This window comes from Hylobates moloch, unplaced genomic scaffold (assembly GCF_009828535.3).
Source record: "Hylobates moloch isolate HMO894 unplaced genomic scaffold, HMol_V3 SCAFFOLD_1, whole genome shotgun sequence".
NCBI classification, from domain to species: domain Eukaryota; kingdom Metazoa; phylum Chordata; class Mammalia; order Primates; family Hylobatidae; genus Hylobates; species Hylobates moloch.
In genome coordinates, this window is record NW_026652276.1 from 198007326 (window position 1) to 198026488 (window position 19163).

The 19163-nt window shown below is 38.9% G+C and overlaps 1 protein-coding gene and 1 long non-coding RNA gene across 12 annotated transcripts in view; one reads left to right on the top strand and one right to left on the bottom strand.

Moving 5' to 3' along the window:
* Window positions 1-12577, bottom strand: part of LOC116814279 (uncharacterized) — a 32005-nt gene extending 19428 nt beyond the window's left edge. The window contains exons 1-2 of the long non-coding RNA XR_004371218.2: window positions 11906-12577; window positions 10657-10743 (exon numbers count right to left, since the gene is read on the bottom strand). This is a non-coding gene — a long non-coding RNA (uncharacterized LOC116814279). The remainder of the gene's footprint in view (window positions 1-10656; window positions 10744-11905) is intronic.
* ST7 (suppression of tumorigenicity 7) overlaps window positions 1-19163 on the top strand; it is a 278014-nt gene that overhangs the window by 181510 nt on the left and 77341 nt on the right. For 7 of the 11 annotated variants that reach the window (XM_032761526.2, XM_032761540.2, XM_032761533.2 and 4 more), the window contains 3 exons: window positions 599-667; window positions 2557-2711; window positions 4905-5002. In XM_032761526.2, coding sequence (XP_032617417.1) covers window positions 599-667; window positions 2557-2711; window positions 4905-5002 — 322 coding nt within the window. The remainder of the gene's footprint in view (window positions 1-598; window positions 668-2556; window positions 2712-4904; window positions 5003-19163) is intronic. The other 4 variants (XM_032761527.2, XM_032761542.2, XM_032761537.2 and 1 more) reach the window with 1 other exon arrangement.

A 19163-nucleotide genomic window follows, 5' to 3' on the forward strand; every position in this document is an offset into this window, starting at 1 on the left:
CTGCTGTTAACAATAAACCTTCCTTGTTTTGATGTTATTATGTTGTTTGTCTTTTTTTTACTTATTTGCTTTTGTGACATGGGGATGGTTATAGGGCCTTAAACATAATTTTAAAATAGGGAATAAATGGTTGTCTTTAGTATTTTATTTTGTCTTTATAATTATTATTATTATTTTTGCAAGCTTCAGCTAATTTGGAATTGTAGCTCTCCTGACATTATTCTTATAAGCTCATTCCACTCTCTTATAGACCATCATTACATGCCCTCTTTCCATCTTTTAAAATATGTCCTTTAAAAATCTGACCTGGGAGAAATCTCTGTGAAGCCGTATTGGTTACTTAAGTGCCACCCCTCTTTTCTTCCTGAGAGGATCATTTGTGATTGCAGTTACAGTTGAACATTTGGAAGCTGCTCAACCCTCTTAAACCATTTTTCCTTCTGAATCTCATGCCATTGAATCATGCCTCTTTTCTTTGAAGTTTTTGAAGTCCACCTTCCCCTCTTTGATTACCCTGAACTCTGAAATGACATAGTGACTCTCTCTGAATGTTCCTATCAATTTTCATTTTACCAACTATTTTTTTCTTCTTGGTCAGAATTAGGTCCAGAGTTGAAGTTCCCCTAATTGCTTCCTCTACCATCTGGGAGATAAAATTGTTACCAAAGTAAGTCAAGAACCTGTTGGGTGCCCTACTTCTAACCAAATGAGACTTCTAGTGGATATCTGGATGGTTGACACCCCCATCACCACACTTTCTTGCTTCTGTATGTGTATTGTGTTGTGACAAGGATGCATCATCTATATCTTCCATCGAGCTGAGCAGTCTGTTCTGTACTCCCCAACCATTAGCACTTCTATTGCTCTCTCCTTTTTCCTTCACTCACAAGCTCTTAGCATGTTTCTACCCCAAACTCATGCGTTTCCACATAGATGTATGTTTCTTGGCCAGTAGTGCTACTCTGCCTCTCCTCCTAAGAATACCATTTGAAATACAAATAAGCAAAGCAAGCAAGCTAGCCCCAACCATTCTTGGGTTCCCAGCCCAACAACTACGGTCTTATAGCTAATTCCTCTGATACTGTATCTACCACTCAGTATTACAATCTCAATTTTCACTTCATTACCCTTGCCTCATATTTATATGTTGGCATCTGAAGCCTTAAGCATTTCTTCTGATGCCTGTCCCAGTTATTTTCTCCAGTGAATCACTTGGATAGTTTCAGCATCATTATGGTTCTTTCCAAGTCATGGATGCTGCCATCTGTAGAAATTGGTTTTATAGCTGTTTTTCTGGGCATTTTTCTCCCTACCTCACCACATTATTTAAAGCCCCATTGATGGTTCCTGCCTGAAATTAGAGAGATTGGCTAAAGACATTACAGACCCTTCCTAAGGCTGATTAACTAGTAGCCCCAGCCCTTACATTAGCTGTGAAGTTCAGCCTCCTTTTCCTAGCTGGCTATTGCAGTTTGTAGACAGTAAAAGTAACATTTGGTTTTACTTTCTGTTTATTTTCTCTCTTGTGGTCTGATGGAAATAAGTAGGGTAATGGCCACAAGTGAGGCAGTGGGGAAGGAGAGTGAAAGGATGGGTGCAGGACCTGTGTGGTCTGTTACAGCCTCACCACTTCCCTATTACGCTCCCTTTCTTTGGCAGTGGGTTGTTCCTCATATGCTTTGGAAAGTTTAAATTCCCAAGAACTCCCCATGTTCATTAATTATCCTTTTGGCTTCCCACCTTAGAGGGTTGTTGAAAAGATTATATGAGATGATATATGTTAAGTGCCTGGTACAGTGCTTAATATATACTGAGCAACAAGTGGTAGCTATTGTTGTTGAAGGCATGAGATTTAACTTGTTAGCTACTGTGGCTGAGTCAGATTTTGAGTTCTTCAGAAATAACACTACTTGTAGGTTCTTCCAATGTTCTCTGAAGCAGAAAATCAGTGCTAACTGTAAAGAGATGTTGAAGCACTGTGGTTTTTTTTTCAGTGAGTAACTTGATTTAACGGATTTCTTATTCTGAAGAAATCCTTAGATTGAAGATAATCTGTGTTTAGTTAACAGAAGTAAACCTGTATATAGCACCTCTAACTTTGAGTGTTGGAAGCAACTATTTAATAACAGCTGTTACCATCACCATCACTAGCTGACATTTAATGAGTACTTAACCACATGCTGGCTACTGTACTGAGCACTTTACATGCATCACCTTACTTAACCTTCACAACAACACTGTGAACAAAGATTCCATGTTGTTCTCCATCAGGGAGGCAGAGTAAGAACTTGCCCAAAGTGACACACTAATAAAGGGTGAAGTCCATATGTGAGCCCCATGCTCTTAACGCTACTACACATCCTACCTCTCAAGCTAAAATACAGATGTTTCTTTTGTACCATTATTTTGTGTCAGCAACTACAAACAGGGGTGCATGAACCAGTTGGCCACTCTGCATGTTTTGGCGTAACTCCTTGCCTTTCTGCATGAGCTCCTACGGTCTATTACCATGTCATTGGCTTTGTAATTGATGGTGGCTATTATCTGAATGAACAGGTGTGCAACTGCTTATATTCTCTTGGCTGAAGAGGAAGCAACAACCATTGCTGAAGCAGAAAAACTATTTAAGCAGGCCCTGAAGGCTGGAGATGGCTGTTACCGACGCTCTCAGCAGCTACAACATCATGGATCCCAGTATGAAGCCCAACATAGTAAGGTTTCCTGCAGGTTGATGCATTGGGGGATCAGAATTGTAAAAATTATTAATCAGAGCAAATTTTTAGTCCAGTTCAAAATATGATTCTCCCAGACAAGAGAAAATATTGGCTTCTGCTTTGTTTTTACTAATTTTCTTCTTCCTATAAGTGCAGTTAGTAAATAATTAACTTACAGCTTCATTACTGTTTATATTCACATTCTCTTTCCTGCCCATAGATTCCTAACCCCAGAAATAAATGGCAGTAACCTTTAATGGTAACCTTTTTCCCTCCTGAGTTCTTACATATTTCTGTTCATCAGTTGCTTCTGCTCACAACTTTAAAACCTAGATGGGAAATAGGATTTAAATTAGCCATAGTGTTAGCAAAGGTTTTATCTTATAGATCTTCTACAATATGAATTGAAATAGGACAATTAAGAATATAAGTTATTGGTGATTGTATCAGCATTTATCTCTTACATAAGAAATATTGGTATTGGCTTCCAGAGAGAAAGAGCCATGAGCTCCTAGTTCTTTATCTTTTTTATATTAAAATAATGCCTTTTTAAACCCCCCAAAAAATGCCTTTTTAAATTTAAGATAACTCTTTAAAATCTGAGACCTTTCACTTCAGTATACTAAACTGAAAGTCAATGACATTTCGTGGGGGAACAGTATAGAAACAAAACAACGAAATCATTTCTGGAATTCCCTGAGCCCCTTGACTCATCAGTTTGTTTGTTGTTTAAGCAGAAATTTAGCAGTCCTTGTGGTAAGAGAGTAAGTATTTCCATGGTTCAACCAAAATTTGAGAGTATTTCCATGGTGCAACCAAAATTCACAGTTATTTGTTTCTCACTTAGTCTCTCCCTCCTGAAACTTAGAGAGTAGGGATGCATCTCCTTCATATTTGAGATTATAAAATTAAATGTTAATGTTAAACTTGGGTTTGGTGTAGAAACTGACTGCATTAGTCCCCGTAACTAAGGTGCCAGCAAAATCTTTGCATTGCAGCCTGCATATACATGAGTATGTCCTCACATGTACCACATCAATTCCTAGGTTTTTATTTTTATTCTGCAGCGTATATATGCTAATAAAGTCTCTAATGACCATCTATGTCTCACTTTTTAATAAAAAAGTATTTTAGTGTAATGCAGTGCATTTCGAAGACATGTAGTAAATGTGTATTTTGTGAACTAAATGGAAATCAATACATAAAATTACATAACCTATAATATAACATTAATTTTCTTTCTTTTCTTCTCTAAATTAAATCCTTTCAACCTGTTGCCTAAATCTATCCAAAAATATAATCACATTTTAAAAATAATTTGTAGGTACTTGGCAGATTTTCAGCACACATCTTGTTCTCATTGTTTAAGTCTTGAAATGTTAGGACTTTGGTCTTAACATCTTTTAATAGCTGCATATTATACATGTACTTAATCTATAACAGGTGTGTCATATTTTTCTCAAAGATGGTAATTTTTATCGAGGATTAAACACACGCATGTTCTCATTGGTCTGAAAACATATCCAACAAGACATATAATTAAATAAAAGATTAAGATTAGAAGTTGTTAATGTACTTTTTAAGAGTCATTTTAGTGACTGTTGTTACAACTATTTAGCTTGTCAATTCTTCCTCTAACACTAGGGTAGTTTTTCATTTTGTTGCATACTCTATTGTCATATCTGGAATGTGTTATATTGCCATCTAAAATCAACTGCTTAGGGGACCTGGAGATGATTATGATGTCACTAGTGTTAGGGAAAGAATAATATAAAGCAGAAGTTCAAGATGAGGCTTCTCCAGACTTAATGTCAAGAATGAAAAAAAAATAGTTCGTCAGGATGCAACCCGAGATTCACCTCTGCATCTTTACCAAAAGAATGCACACTTGAAGAATGTGGAATTCCTGCTTGTAAACCATATACACTGTGGGTATGTTCATTTTCGCAGCACTTTGTGGCAGATGATTTTATTTATTATCAAATATTCAACATCCTCTCTCAAAAGCATGGATTAGGTAATTAGTCACGTGATTTGACCTTTGGGAGTCTAAGTGCTTTCACTTTACTCGATCTTCATTCTACTATTAACAAAGTTGTCAGTGCTCTGAAGATTTCCTTTAGGGGCAAGGCAAATGGGCCTCTGTATTTTTTTTTTTTAAATGTTGGTGTTTTATATCTCCCTCTTCAGGACGAGACACCAATGTCTTGGTGTACATCAAAAGAAGGCTAGCAATGTGTGCCAGAAGACTCGGGAGGACCAGGGAAGCAGTGAAAATGATGAGAGATGTGAGTTTGAGTTTGTGTTTGGGATCAGTGGCTTACAGATATATAGGAGCCCACTGAATGGCCATAGCAATCTGTACCAGTGATGGTGTGGTGGTCCCATGGGTTCTGGAGCCAGACCATGTGGGGTTCGACTCTAGTTCCCAATTTACTAGATGAATGATGTATGTTGGGCAAGTTACTCAGCTTCTCTTTGCCCTAGTTTCTTCATCTCTAAAATGGGAACAACAATAACAGTCCTCACAATTACTTCTTAGAATTTTTGTGAGGACTAAATGAGATAATACATACAAAGCTTTTAATAGGGTGGCTGGCATATTTTTAAAATGTCAATAGATGTCCTTATTAAACCTTTGGGGCTGCAGCTGGAAGCCAATAATGAGACCAGCCATGTTAGCAAACTGATTTTTTCTCTGTGTAGTTGTTAGGAAGATCCGAATCAATTATGGGTCAAATTACTACTCTCAAATTTAATAATATTATGAGCTAATCCTATTGTAGTTGTTTCAAGCATTTTCCTAGATTCTTGAACCAGGATTCTTTATTAGTAGTAGTCAAGACAAAAGAAGAGAGCAAATAGGTGGGAGTTTTAAAACAAAAGAGAACCAAGGGAGGTTATTATTATGTAACTTTAAAACAAAACAGAGGTTTTAAGGGAAACCAGTTGGGGAACTGGATTTCCATGTTTTTTGTTAATAGGAAATACTTTTCATAAAGAAACTGACACCAGTATGAATTGTATTTATAGGCTATTTTCTTTTTAAAAACAATCTCAGAAAACCTTTGTCAACATTTCATTCTTTTGCTGAATTAGAAGACATACATAACTGCCTATTATAAAAATGAAAGAACCAAGGGGCAAGATAAAAGTGGCATCTTGCTCAATTCTCAGCTCATGGATTTGAGCACACTAGGACTGCACACTTGGTGAGCCTTTTCTGAGTTTGTCTCTGGAAAGACGGTTATTCTTGTGAATTCCCAGTTACTGTTTGGAGGAGGGAGCGCCAACACTCAACGCTCACCCCTGGTTATTTCTGCAAGTTACAGCATGATGTGAGAAGGCCCCAATGAGACTCATGCTTTGGTTTTGGCCACTCCGTTAGGCAACAGTGTAGCCCCCAAATCTGAGGAGAGGAACTAGAAGGGAAGGTTATAAAGTATTTCTCTTTGACTGCAGGTGATAGATGCTCTCTAGGAAAGAGAATCTCCCTCAATTAAATTATTTTGTTTGAAGGAAGAATTCAAAGAATGTTATATGGTATAAGCGCTAATTTTAAGAAAAGGAGATTTCTGCCGAGATATGAACTTGCTCTCAAAGCTTTTTAACTTACAGAAATTCCATCCTTTGATACACTCCATCCCTCTGCCAGTCACTTTGGCTCTGAAGGAGCTGGGTGTTTTAGAAAGGATGAGGTATTTCTCTATCTTAACCTGGCCCAGCCACATTCAGCTTTAACAGAGTTTTCTTAACTCTAGTTAGCTTGGAACAGGGACGCATTGAGGAGCTAATTTTGGTGATTTTCTTGAGTGCTTAGGCAACTTGATAGGAAGAACAAATTGTGATGATTTTAATTTCAGGTTTTTTTTCTGTCAGTCTCCTGGTTATCATTATTTTCAGTACATATAAAATTTCATGTCATTAAAATCAATACATCTACATTATGATTTGCTTTCTGTTTACTATTATTTTATACTTACAATTCCATTGATTGACCTAGTTCACATATAGATCTTGGGGGAGAGATGGATGCAGTGGGAGAAACACTAGGCAGGAAGTTAAAACTCCTGGATATGGATCTCAGCTTTGCTCTTTACCAGCTTCATGACCCAAGGCAACTTATTAATACCTTTTATGGGCTTTTCATTTAGTCTTCTGTAAATTGGGGATAATGATTCTTACCTGAAAGGATAATTGGCAGAGAGAATTAAAGAAGATAATGTGAAAACACCTGACATATAGTAGGCATGCTTACAATTTTTTTTCCGATTTTTCTCCATTATATAAATACGCCATCATTTGCTTCACCATTCTCCTGATGGACATTTGACGATATTTCTAATTTATTTTTCTTGAATGAATTGATCACTCAATTAATTTCTCTCTCCCTCTCTCTACATATGTGTATACATACATACACATACATATTTATGCATGTTTGTATATATATGTGTGTTTCTTACATTACGTTTCTAAAAAAAAATCTGTCATATTCTTAGAATACCAGTACATGTGCTCCTTTTTCTGGGTTTATGGAGCATCCAGTAGACATGGGCCTTCTGGTATAACAGTCCTGTAAGGAACACTCTCAGACATGGTAGAGATATGTTTTGAAGAGAAATATTCAAAGTGCTGCTTCCTTCAGGGACTCCTTTTATCAATCCTTGCACCACAAACAGAGGAGGGAAGGTTGAGGACCCTTCTCTTTGCTGAAGCTGTGGCTGTTCCCAGCCTTGCAGGAGACAGTTGTTGGCCAGGCCTAATTTGTTTGGCTCCTCTCCGGTCATGGGTCAAGATAACTGCGACTTCACTGAGAGGTTCACTCCTTTAACAGCATGCACATAAACCATCTTGCTGGAAGACTTTCTCCGATAAAATAGCTCAGTAGATTCCAGACAGCCTGCTGATAGAGGCTTAGGCAGGATGATCTAATTTCTCATTAAGACACAGCCATCTTCTCCCCATATGCATGAGTTTAAAACTTTCCTAGAGCAGATTTCATAGTAGAAATAGAAATGTCAGTTAGAATACCTTCCATGTAGAAAGCAGAATCATTTAAAGAAATTTCTCTGGAAACACCTTAAGGACGGGGAAACAATTGATAAGAGATTCTGAAAAAGAATGAAAGGGAATTCTGGGAAGGCCAGCAGTAGATAATTTCTTATATTTTCATAGCAATACACCTGTGAAATATTGATGAGGTAAACACGTCGACTCCTTAACATCGAGATTCATCACTTCTCATTTTTTAAAGCAACACATTAATTATTTTGAATTCCCAGGATGTTTTTTTAAAAAAACTCATTTTAATTAGCTTCCTTTTGCAATCACGAATATGGAAGTGGCACCTTACTGCTGAAGGAATATTTTGGCAATAGGCAGAGCTAAGAGAGCATGCTGGCTTTTTCTTTCTTTCTTTTTCTTTTTTTCTTTTTCTTTTTTAAGACAGAGTCTCACTCTGATGCCCCGGCTGGAGTGCAGTGGCACGATCTTGGCTCACTACAGCCTTGACTTCCCAAGCTCAAGTTGTTTCCCCACCTCAGCCTCCCAAAGAGCTGGGACTACAGGCACACACCACCATTCCTAGCTAATTTTTGTATTTTTTGTAGAGGCTGGGTTTTGCTATGTTGCCCAGGCTCATCTTGACCTCCTGGTCTCCAGTAATCCACCCACTTCAGCCTCCCAAAGTTCTGAGATTACTGGCCTTGCATGCTGGCTTTTGAATGTCACTGTAATGTAAGGTGTTATTTATTGTTCAAAATAAAAAGGATTGCATTTTCTGCTTTATTAAATTTAAGGAAAGGTCTTTCTGCTTGCTCTCATGTTTGGTAATTTTGCGTCTTTAACATTTAATATACAATACAATTCCTTTTTTCCTTTTGACATCTACTGTTTAGCTAACCTCAAGTTTTCCCTCTGTCTTTCCCTGGCCCTATTTGAGTAGATTTGGGATGAATGTCATAGGGCTGATGACCGTGGTCTAGTCCCTTAGCCATACACTGTCAGAACTGTCATCGATAAACTAATAAGGATGGGATAGATTGCCTGTATGAAAGAACCCAAAAGCTCCTGTGCCCCGGTCATTTGGTCTAGAGCAGGATTTCTCAGCCTCAGCACTACTGACATCTTGGGTCAGATTGGGGAGCTGTCTTGTGCATTGTAGGATGTTTAGCAGCATCCTAAGCTTCCACCTACTAGATGCCAATTGCAACTTAACCCCCGTACCTCCCCAGTTGTGAAAAAAAAGTGTCTCCAGAGGTTGCTAAATGTCCCCTGGGGGACAAAATCATCCCCCATTAAGAACCACTGATCTAGAGAATCTTGAGGTGAGTAGATCTGTTTCAGGGCCGACATTGGGTGTTTTGTTTTTGTTTTTGTTTTTGTTTTTGTCTTTTTTCCGAGATGGGGTCTCTCTCTGTCTCCAGGCTGGAATGCAGTGGCATGATCTTGGCTCACTGCAACCTCCACCTCCTGGGTTCAAGCGATTCTCCTGCCTCAGCCTCCCGAGTACCTGGGACTACAGGCGTGTGCCACCACACCCAGCTGATTTTTGTATTTTTATTAGAGATGGGGTTTCACCATGTTGGCCAGGATGGTCTTGATCTCTTGATCTCATGATCCACCTGCCTCGGCCTTCCAATGTGCTGGGATTACAGGCATGAGCCACCTTGCCTGGCCCAGACATCGGGTTTTTATCCACTCTGTGTGTTAGGAGTCTGGGCTTCCCTTAGTGTGGGCGTAAGCCTCTGAAGCACCCCTAGATTTGACCAGCCTGGTTTTGGGGGCTGTTTTGCCCAAATGAGATTCCCCGAATATCTATCCCAGGGCAGGAAGAGTAAATGAACCTGGTGGGGTCCTGGTGGGAGGGCTGACAAAAAGGAGAATGTGATGTGGGTTGGTGATCTCCCTTGCCCCTCATGCATGCTTCGAGATCATTTGTTGCTTCATTTCCCTAAAATCTACAGTTCCTTTGAAAGTAGACTCTGGCGTTATCACCTTTCCCCCCTCGTTTTTGCAGTTTCCTGCTGACCTCTGAGCCATTCTCCCTCACTCTTGTTTCACTCTGTTTGCAACACTACCTCTTCCCGTATCCTGGCCTCTCATTTCTCACAGATCATTAGGCTGTTCTTCAAACATTTTATTTACTTGATTTTAGAAAAGTATACTCTTAGTTTTCCTAAAATCTCATAATCTCTTTGCTGGATTTTCCTCATCTTTGTGACTTCCAAAATTTGAAGTGTGCCCTGGCCAGTCCTGGGTGGCTACATTCAATCTCAGAGTTTTAAATATCATCTCAATGACAAACATTTCTGTAGTGTTTACTGTGTCCTAGGCATTGTTCTAGGTGCTTTACAAATATAACCTCATTTAATTTTCGTAACAACCCTTGACATTGGTGCTTGTTAAAGGTCATGTAACAAGGTAGTATTTCTGAGAGGGTGGTCTACAACCACCTGTATCACAAGTGCCCAGGGTGCTAGTTTAGTACTCACCTCACAGGGTAGATGTCAGGATTAAATGGGGTAATTCAAGCAAAGCACTTGGGACCAGACTTCATGAGTAATAAGGACTCAGTGTTGCTATTCTTACCGTTATTGTCCAAGAGATATTGTTAAGTGAAAAGGAAAAGTATAAACATTAGGTATAATTTGATTCCATTTTTTTCAATGAAAAATATATGCTAATATAGACTAATAGTTCTCAAACTTTTTGGTCTCAGAACGCCTTTAAAATAATTGAGGATCCCCAAACCTTCGTGTGAGTTTACCTATTGATATTTACCATTTTAGAAAATTAAAACTGGGAAATTTGAAAAGATGTTAAAATAATGGTTACAAATACATTATATGTTAATACAAATAACATTTTTATGAAAACTAGCTATATTGTTCAAATAAAAAAATAAGAAGAGTGACATTGCTTTTATACTTTTACAAACCTCTCTAGTGTCCAGATGAACAGGAGGCTGGAGGCTAATAACTGCTTCTGTAGTCAGTCTATGGTGATACTACGCAACAGGTGACCTCTTGGAGTGGGAGAGGGAGAGTGAAAAAGGCAAAGAAAAATTTTATTGTTATGAAAATAGTTTTGATCTAAGGACCCCCTAAAAAGATGTCAGACACTCCTCAGTGGCTCACACTTGTAATCCCAGCACTTTGGGAGGCCAAGGCAGGCAAATTGCTTGAGCTCAGAAGTTGGACACTAGCCTGGGCAGCATGATGAAACCCCATCTCTACCAAAAAAAAAAAAAAAAACACAAAAAATTAGCTGGGCATGGTGGTGCATGCTTGTAATCCCCAGCTACGCAGGAGGCTGAGGTGGGAGGATCACCTGAGCCTGGTAGGTCAAGGCCGCAGTGAGCTGTGATTAGGCCACTGCACTCCAGCCGGGGCAACAGAGTAAGACCTTGTCTCAAAAAAACAAAAAAACAAACCCCCCAAAACTCCGGGGGTTCCCTAACCATACCTCCAGGGGTTCCCTGACCATGCCTTGAGAGTCACTTGTATAAGCATAAGGAAAAACCTTGATTATAGAGAAAGTCTTTAGCAGTAAGATTATAGCTGTCTTTCTATTTTTTGTATTTAGGTGATGTTGAGTATTATATGTGCTATTTGTATTTTCTTATGATGATAAAAATAAAATTTAAAAATAAAAATTGAGACCACTTTCAAAAGAATGAAGTAGCTGATGCAAAAAAGGTAGAAAATAGCCAGGTATGGTGGCTCACACCTGTAATCCCAGCACTTTGGGAGGCCGAGGCGGGGCAGGTTGCTTGAGCCCAGGAGTTTGAGACCAGCATGGGCAACGTGGTAAAACCCCATTTCTACTAAAAATACAGAAATTAGCCAGGTGTGGTGGCACACGTTTGTGGTTCGTGGTCCCAGCTGCTTGAGAGGCTGAAGCAGGAAGATCTCTTGAGCCTAAGTTAAGGCTGCAGTGAGCCATGATTGTGCCACTGCATTCCAGCCTGGGCAACAGAGTGAGACCCCATCTCAAAAAAAAAAAGTAGAAAATGGGGTAGACAGAGGGAAATATGGATGTTGTGAAGAAAAACTTCATCCACCTAGAATTTTAGCTTAAAACCAGACCTGTGACTAGTTTATTCCCAGGCATATTAGTTTCCTGGAACTGTGATAACGAAGTACCCCAAACTAGATAGTTTAAACAACAGAAATTTATTCTCTCACAATTCTGGAGGCTAGGAGTCCAAGAACAAGGCATGTGGCAGAGCCGTCCTCCCTCTGAAAGCTCTAGGGAGCAATCCTTACTTGCCTCTTCCAGCTTCTGGTGTTTGCTAGCAATCTCTGACATTCCTTGGCTTGTAGCTGTATTACCCCAGTCTCTGCCTCTGTCTTCACATGGCATTCTCCCTGTGTGTGTGTGTTTCTGCGTATAGATTTCCCTCCTCTCATAAGGATATAAGTCGTATTTATGACCTCATCTTAAGTTGATTGTTTCTGCAGAAACCCTATTTCTGATAGGGTCACATTCATAGGTACTGAGGGTTAGGATCTCAACATGTCTTTCTGGGGGACATAATTTAACCCACAATAGCAGGTCATATATAAAAGCAAAATATAGGTACCCTGTGTAAGTTTTCATTCTTCTAAAACTTCACTGCTATATCACGTCACCTAAAAACATGTTTTGTATGCCTTTGACCATGTTAAACCCACTCTCAGCCTAGTCTGTAAAGATGATAGTTGCTAACTATCCCTCTGTGTTCTTACACTTGGCTCCTTTAAAAAAATAGTCAGAGGGAGCTGCTTGTGTCTTTTCTGCATTTTCATCATCATCTGCAGGATTCCCAGATGAAAACTACAGGGTTTTTAGTTTTTATCAATAACCTACAGAGTGAGTATTACTATGTGCCATACATTTTGCTAAGAAATTTACAAATATTGTGTTATTTAACTCACACATACCATGAGTGTCCTATAAAATTACAAAAGTAATTTATGCTCATTGTGACAAGTCAAAGAATTGAGGGAGTTGTGATATCACCTCCACTTCTACAGTGCCATCGCACTGTAAAGGTATATGTGACCAAAGACTGAAGGAGATGCCAAAGTTAGTCATGTGATGTATTTTCAAAGGCCCTGAGGCAGCAGTATGTCTGGAGTGTTCAAGCAACAGCAAAGGAATCCTGGGTGGATAGAACAGAATAAGCCCAGGGGAGAAAAGGGAGGAAGCTTAAAGATCATACAGGGCTTATGGATCACAGTAAGGATTTCAGCTTTTTCTCTGGGTGAAATGGAGAGCTTTGCAAGGTTTTGAACAGAGGAGTGACATGACCAGTCTTAATTTTTACAGGCTGCTGTGTAGCAGCAGAAAAGCGGAGGAGTCAGTCAGCAGGCTCTTGTATTAATCTTGGCGAGCCACAATGGCAGCTCAGGCCAGAGTGGTAGCAGAGAAGGTGGTGTGAAGTGATCAGATTCTAGATATATTTTGAAGGCAGAACTAACAGAATTTGCTAATTAATCAGATATACAGTACAAGAAAAAAGAGAAGTCAAGGCTGATTCTAAATATTTGCCTTGAAAGGGAAGGAGTTTGTGTCAGCTAAGATGTGGAAGCCTGGGGTGAGAGAGGCTTTTTGAGAGAAAATTATGAGTTCAGTTTTGAACATGTTACATTTGAGAGAGCGCCTATTCATTTTTATCTTAAGTAGTGACTTCTTGACCTTTTTGTGGACTATAACAAACATATACTTTGTTGGGACATTTTGGGGGATTTGATTAGATCTCTCTTAAAATATAGTTGGTGAGGAACTTCAGGAAGATAAAATCTAATTGATTTCAGAGAAACTGTGACTATAACAGTCTTTGCAGAATATAGAATGTAGTGTCATGTGTGTGTTTAATTTATATGTCTATAGATCTCTGCTTCTTCCCTGTTTTACTCAACACTGTTTTTCAGGTCTGTCCATTTTTGCTCTATGTACCTCTTGTATCTAGTTTGTAGTTTCTAACTGCTGCATTGTATTCCATGTTCTTACTCTGTTTTACTTAACCTTTCCTCTAGTGAAGGAACTCCAGGTTTCTTCCAACTTCCTGTTATCCCAGCAGTGCTGCAATGAACATCCCTGTAGACATGTGAGAAACATTCATTAGGCTGTGGGATTATATACGTGCTTGATTCCAGTGAGTCCTGCCATTTCACTCTTCAGAATGGTTGCCTATGATTAAATTCTTACGAGCAATACCTGACTATGCCCATGTATCTCAGTACTAGGCTCTGCTTCAAGCACATCTATATTTAATATACATATTTATATATTTTAAACATTTATTACATATAGCTTTTCATAATGTTATTTCATAATTTAAAAATACTATGTAGTTTTTTTCTTCCTTTTCATTTTGTATTTTATTTGGCTATTTTTTACTCTTACTTTCCCTGATTAGTCTTGGCAGAGGTTGTCTATTTTGCCAGTCTTTTAAAAACAATTAGGTTTTTGTTTATTTCCTCAACTTTTTTGTTTTTATTCCGTTTTTTCTTTCCATATTTGTATTATTGTTTCTTCTCCTCCTCATCCTTCTCCCCCTCCATCCTCTGTGTTTGTTGCCTTTTTACTATTTGATTCTAAGCATTTTTAAATTTCTTTATAATTTCATTTTACCCTGTATAGTATGTTTTACCCCTCATCATTGATTGATTTTTTTCTTTACATTATGCTTAGAAAACATACATCATATGATATTGATTTGGGGAGAATTTATGGACACTTCCCCTGAGGCCTAGCAATATGGTCAGGTTTAATAAATGTTATATGTGTGTTTGAAAGGAATATAATCCCTGTTGGGTATAAAGATTTGTATGTATTTACTAGTTTGAGCTTATAAACCATATTTTTCAAATCTCATATATCAGCTTATTTTGTCTCTTTGCTCTATCAGTTTCTAAGAAGAATGTGATAGAATATTCACCTCCAACTGTTTATTAATCTGTTTTTTCCATGCTCAGTTATTTGTTCCTTTATATATTTTGAGGTACTGTTGTTGGGTGCATTTATGTTGGTGATTATTATGACTTACTGATTTGTTATTATGAGTATATAATGTCTCATATTTATCTTCCTTGAATTTTTTAACGTATGTTAAGAATACCTACTCTAACTTACTGTGATTCATATTTACCTGGTTTATTGTTGTCTAAATTTTATAATCAAGCTTCCTATAAGTTTTTGATGGATCATTTGGATCTGTAAAATTTTTGATGAATATTGTCTTTATTCAAATCTGAGGGTTTTATACTTTTGATTGCTATGTTTATCCCATTTGTGTTTATAGAGAGTAACAGAATAATTACTGCTTTTTTTGAGCGTGTGTGCTGTCTTTCATGTTTTCTATGTTGTACTTTCTCTCTTCCATTGAAAATATCTTCCACTGATTCAACATTGTAAATTTCCGTTTTGTTCTTCTGATATTCCCAACTCACTAAGATCCATACTTACATTTATGTTTCTTGATTAGTTACTAAGCCTATCACTATCTCAATATCTATAAATTATTCCCAAATGATAGAATTAACTTAGCATGTGGTGCCCTGCTTCCACCCTAAATCAGGCAGCAACCATGGACATTTGTGAACAGCTTTTCCTTCTGTGAGATGTGTGGGGAGCACTAATGTCTGAGTTTCTGCTGGGCTGGCAGGGCTGCTTCTGTGAGCAGAAGCCAGTGAAGTTGTTGATTTCTAGGGTAAGCAGAGAGGTGATCACTGGAAACAGACGTATTTCAGACCTGGGCTATCAGGAACAGAAACCATAAAACAGGCAAAGCCAGCAATGCATGTGATGACCAGAGAGGACAATGAGCTGGGTTTCCTGGGTTTCCCTTTTAAATAATCAATGCAAAAGCATTGATCATATCCTTCTTCCTGGACCACTATCTCTACTGCTCGTTAAGAGCAGATACCCTGGTTAGCCTTCCTCCTGTCCTTGGGCCTGGGGAAGTTACCTTTGTGACTCAAGAATCCTCAGGTACACAAACCTACTTTCTGGGACCTCCCACTGAGCCTACTAGAGCTTAGGCTCTAGTAGGACATCTTTGCTCTTTCACCAGTAAAATCTTTACTGCCTAAACAGAGTAAAGATAGTTACCACCCACCTTCCTACCCCTAAACACCCATTTCTTCAAATCAGGTGGGCTGTCCTTCCAGCTTAATGTATCACTGTCCCATTTTCCACTCTTGATTCATGATTTCTTGTTGTTCTGTGTAGAGTCAGGAGGGGCCCGTCTCAAGTTTTCACTGGAGAGATGCTCTCTGCCCCTACTCTGATGGGCTCCTCTGGCATTTAGGTGTGTAGAGGTATTCTCACCCTCCAATTTTTGCTATATGCAAGTATTTCATTTTATCACCTTGACTGTCCGTGTCCTACCTTTTTTTTTTTTTTTTTGAAAGCATTGTTTTTTGAGCCCATTGATATTTTATTCTAGTTTGGATGGATAGTTGTGGTTTTTTTGTTTTTCTTAAAACTTTGTTCTGCTTCTTTTATTGTGTCTTTCCTCCTTTTTCTTTTTTAATTAGAGGAACTTACTTCGGAAGTCTGGTTATCCTTGGCTAAATGTTAACATTTAAAACCAAGGCACCAAAAAGCTTTTGGAGGCTCTCTGTTTATATCTAGGGATGATTGCCTGATAGGTTTTACTTGTGGTTACCCAGGCAACTGGCTTATCATTTAATCACATATTGCCCTCAATGTCAGTACCTGGATCTTTTTTTCTGTGGTGGTTCATTTCCTCAATGGAAAGATTGTCAGGTCTTTTGCTTGTGGAGTATACACCTGACTGCCAATGTTTCTGGGATCAGGTTGGGAGACAGAGCTGTGTCATTCATTATCCAGACTGTCACCTTAATTATTCTGTTTTTAGCACCAGGCCTTGCTTAGTCCCTCACTCTGCTTGATATCCCTGGTTTCGTGGTTGTCTGAGGTGGGAAGGAGGAACTGGAGTGTCTAGTCACTGTGGGTATAGACTTAAACCCAGTCTTGTTCTCTGGCTTCTTCTGTGCCTCATGCCTTCAAGTGCTGAGGCCCTCAGGGATTCTGTTTCCTTTTTGTTTGAATCTCTCCCTGAAAGTCTTTTAGCAGGTAATGTTGTCCACTCTGCTCATGCAGTTACCCATATTCCATAAGCTTTACATCGCCTAAAAATTCTTCATAGTGTTTCATCTTCTCTTAACTCTTCTGTTTCTGGTTTTATGCTTTTTTAAGCTCTTCAAGTGGCCAGTTTGGCATTTCAGTTGTAACCTCTTTTCGGTTACTTCCCTCCTGGAACACTCTTTCCTGCTCTCTGTGGTCTCTCACTTGTGTAATTTCTCTTCTGCCTCTCCATCTGCTCCTTCTCCATCTTTTCCCTGGCTCTTCCTGCCTGCAGCCTCAGTGCTGGAGGGCTGCAGCCTCTGCCTGGGCCTCCATTCTTCCCTGTGACACTCCCTTTCTAACCGTCTCACTTGGCCCTCGACTCTAAATACAGGCTGTAAGGTAATGACTCCTGTAGTTGTATTTCCCTATTCTCTGTTGAACTCCAGATTTATATTCATTTGCCTATCTGATATCATTACTTAGGTATCTAATAGGTACCTCAAACTCAATGTGTCAAAAAAATTGAACTTTCCAATCATTTATGCCTAATCTGTTTCTTCACTATCTTGGCTATCTTGGTAAGTCATATTACATCTACTTAGTTGCTCACGTGAAACATCTAGGAGTTTTCCTTGATTCCTCTCTTTGCCTCACCTTCCACATTCAATTAACGTGTGCAAGTCCTCGTTGGCTTTACTGCCAAAGCATGTACACACTCTAGTCACCTCTTCCAACAGTACTGCTAAAATCCTCATTCAGGTTACCACTGTCTTTCATCTCAGCTATGCAGTCGGTCTCCAGAATTCCACTGTCGCCTGTATAGAGTCCATTCTGAAGAAAGTAACTCAAACTACTTTTTTAAAACTCAGATCAGCATTTGTCACTTTTCTGCTGAAAAGCCTTCAGTGATTTACCATTGCCTTTAGAATAGAATGCAAACTCTATACGTGGTCTGCGAGGCCTCACATGATCTTGTCCCTGCCTACTCTTCTGAACTCAGCTTATGCTACTCTTTTTCTAACTCACTAGGCTAGACTCACAATGGATTTCTTTTTGAGTATGCCAAGCTTGCTTGATCCTTTCTTAGGACCTTTGCACAGGAATAGACTGATCCAGATCCTCACTTGGTTGGCTCCTTCTTGTCATTTAGGCTGAGCTGGAATAGCACTTTAGAGTGGACCTTCCATGATACCCAGTTGAAGGAGCACTATGCACAAACACTCATGTGCTCACACACACTATTTTTTTCTTATCTATTTTTCTTATTTTTTAATTGCCCCTTCACTTTTGAAATTACGTATTTGTTTATTTACTTATTTATTGTCTGTATTCCCCACCTCCATTAGAAAATAAATTCTACAAAGGCAGGAACTTCATCTTCCATGGCACTTGATAGATAGGCACTCAATTAATTTTTGTTGAATGAATGGATGGATGGGTGAATGCCTGGATGGGGAGTAGAGGGGTACACTTTCCAACCCAAATCCTCGTGAAAGTCAACATAAGAGGACTTGACTAACAATTTATGACCTCAGGCTGGGTGTGGTGGCTCACACCTATAATCCCAGCACTTAGGGAGGCTGAGGCAGGTGGATCACTTGAGGTCAGGCATTTGAGACCAGTCTGGCCGACATGGGGAAACCCTGTCTCTACTAAAAATACAAAAATTAGCTGGTGTGGTGGCACGTGCTTGTAGTCCCAGCTACTTGGGAGGCTGAGGCAGAAGAATCACTTGAACCGGGGAGGCGGAGGTTGCAGTGAGCTGAGATCATGCCATTGCACTCCAGCCTGGGTGACAGAGCGAGACTCCATCTCAAAAAAAAATTTATATATATATATATACACACACATATAATATATGTATATATATATAAAATATATGTTTTTTATATATATAAAATATATATGTATATAAAAAGATATATAATATATATAAAATATGTATAAAATATATATAATATATATAAATGTGTGTGTGTATATATATATATATATACCATGAACAAATCTTTAGTTGCTTTAGTGAACGCCTCTCTGATTATAGAGCAGGCAGTCATTTTATTTCCATTAAACTTGGGGCAATGAGAAGGATTGCTCAGCCCAGCTGATCTGAAGTCAAGTGTTTAATTACATAAGGCTACTGCCCCACAACCCACTTCTGCTTTCTGTCTCTACCAACTCCAAATTTGGAGCCTCTGTGAGGCTCTTCTCAGAACAGCTATGGCTTCCTCTGCTGTGGCTTAATCAAGTCCCACCTAACAGTTTATCTTGGAGAAAATTGTTAAAATCTCTTGACTCTGCCAGCCATTCCTCCCACCTGCTTTCCTGTTTTCATCACAGGTACAGATTTCTGTCTTTCGA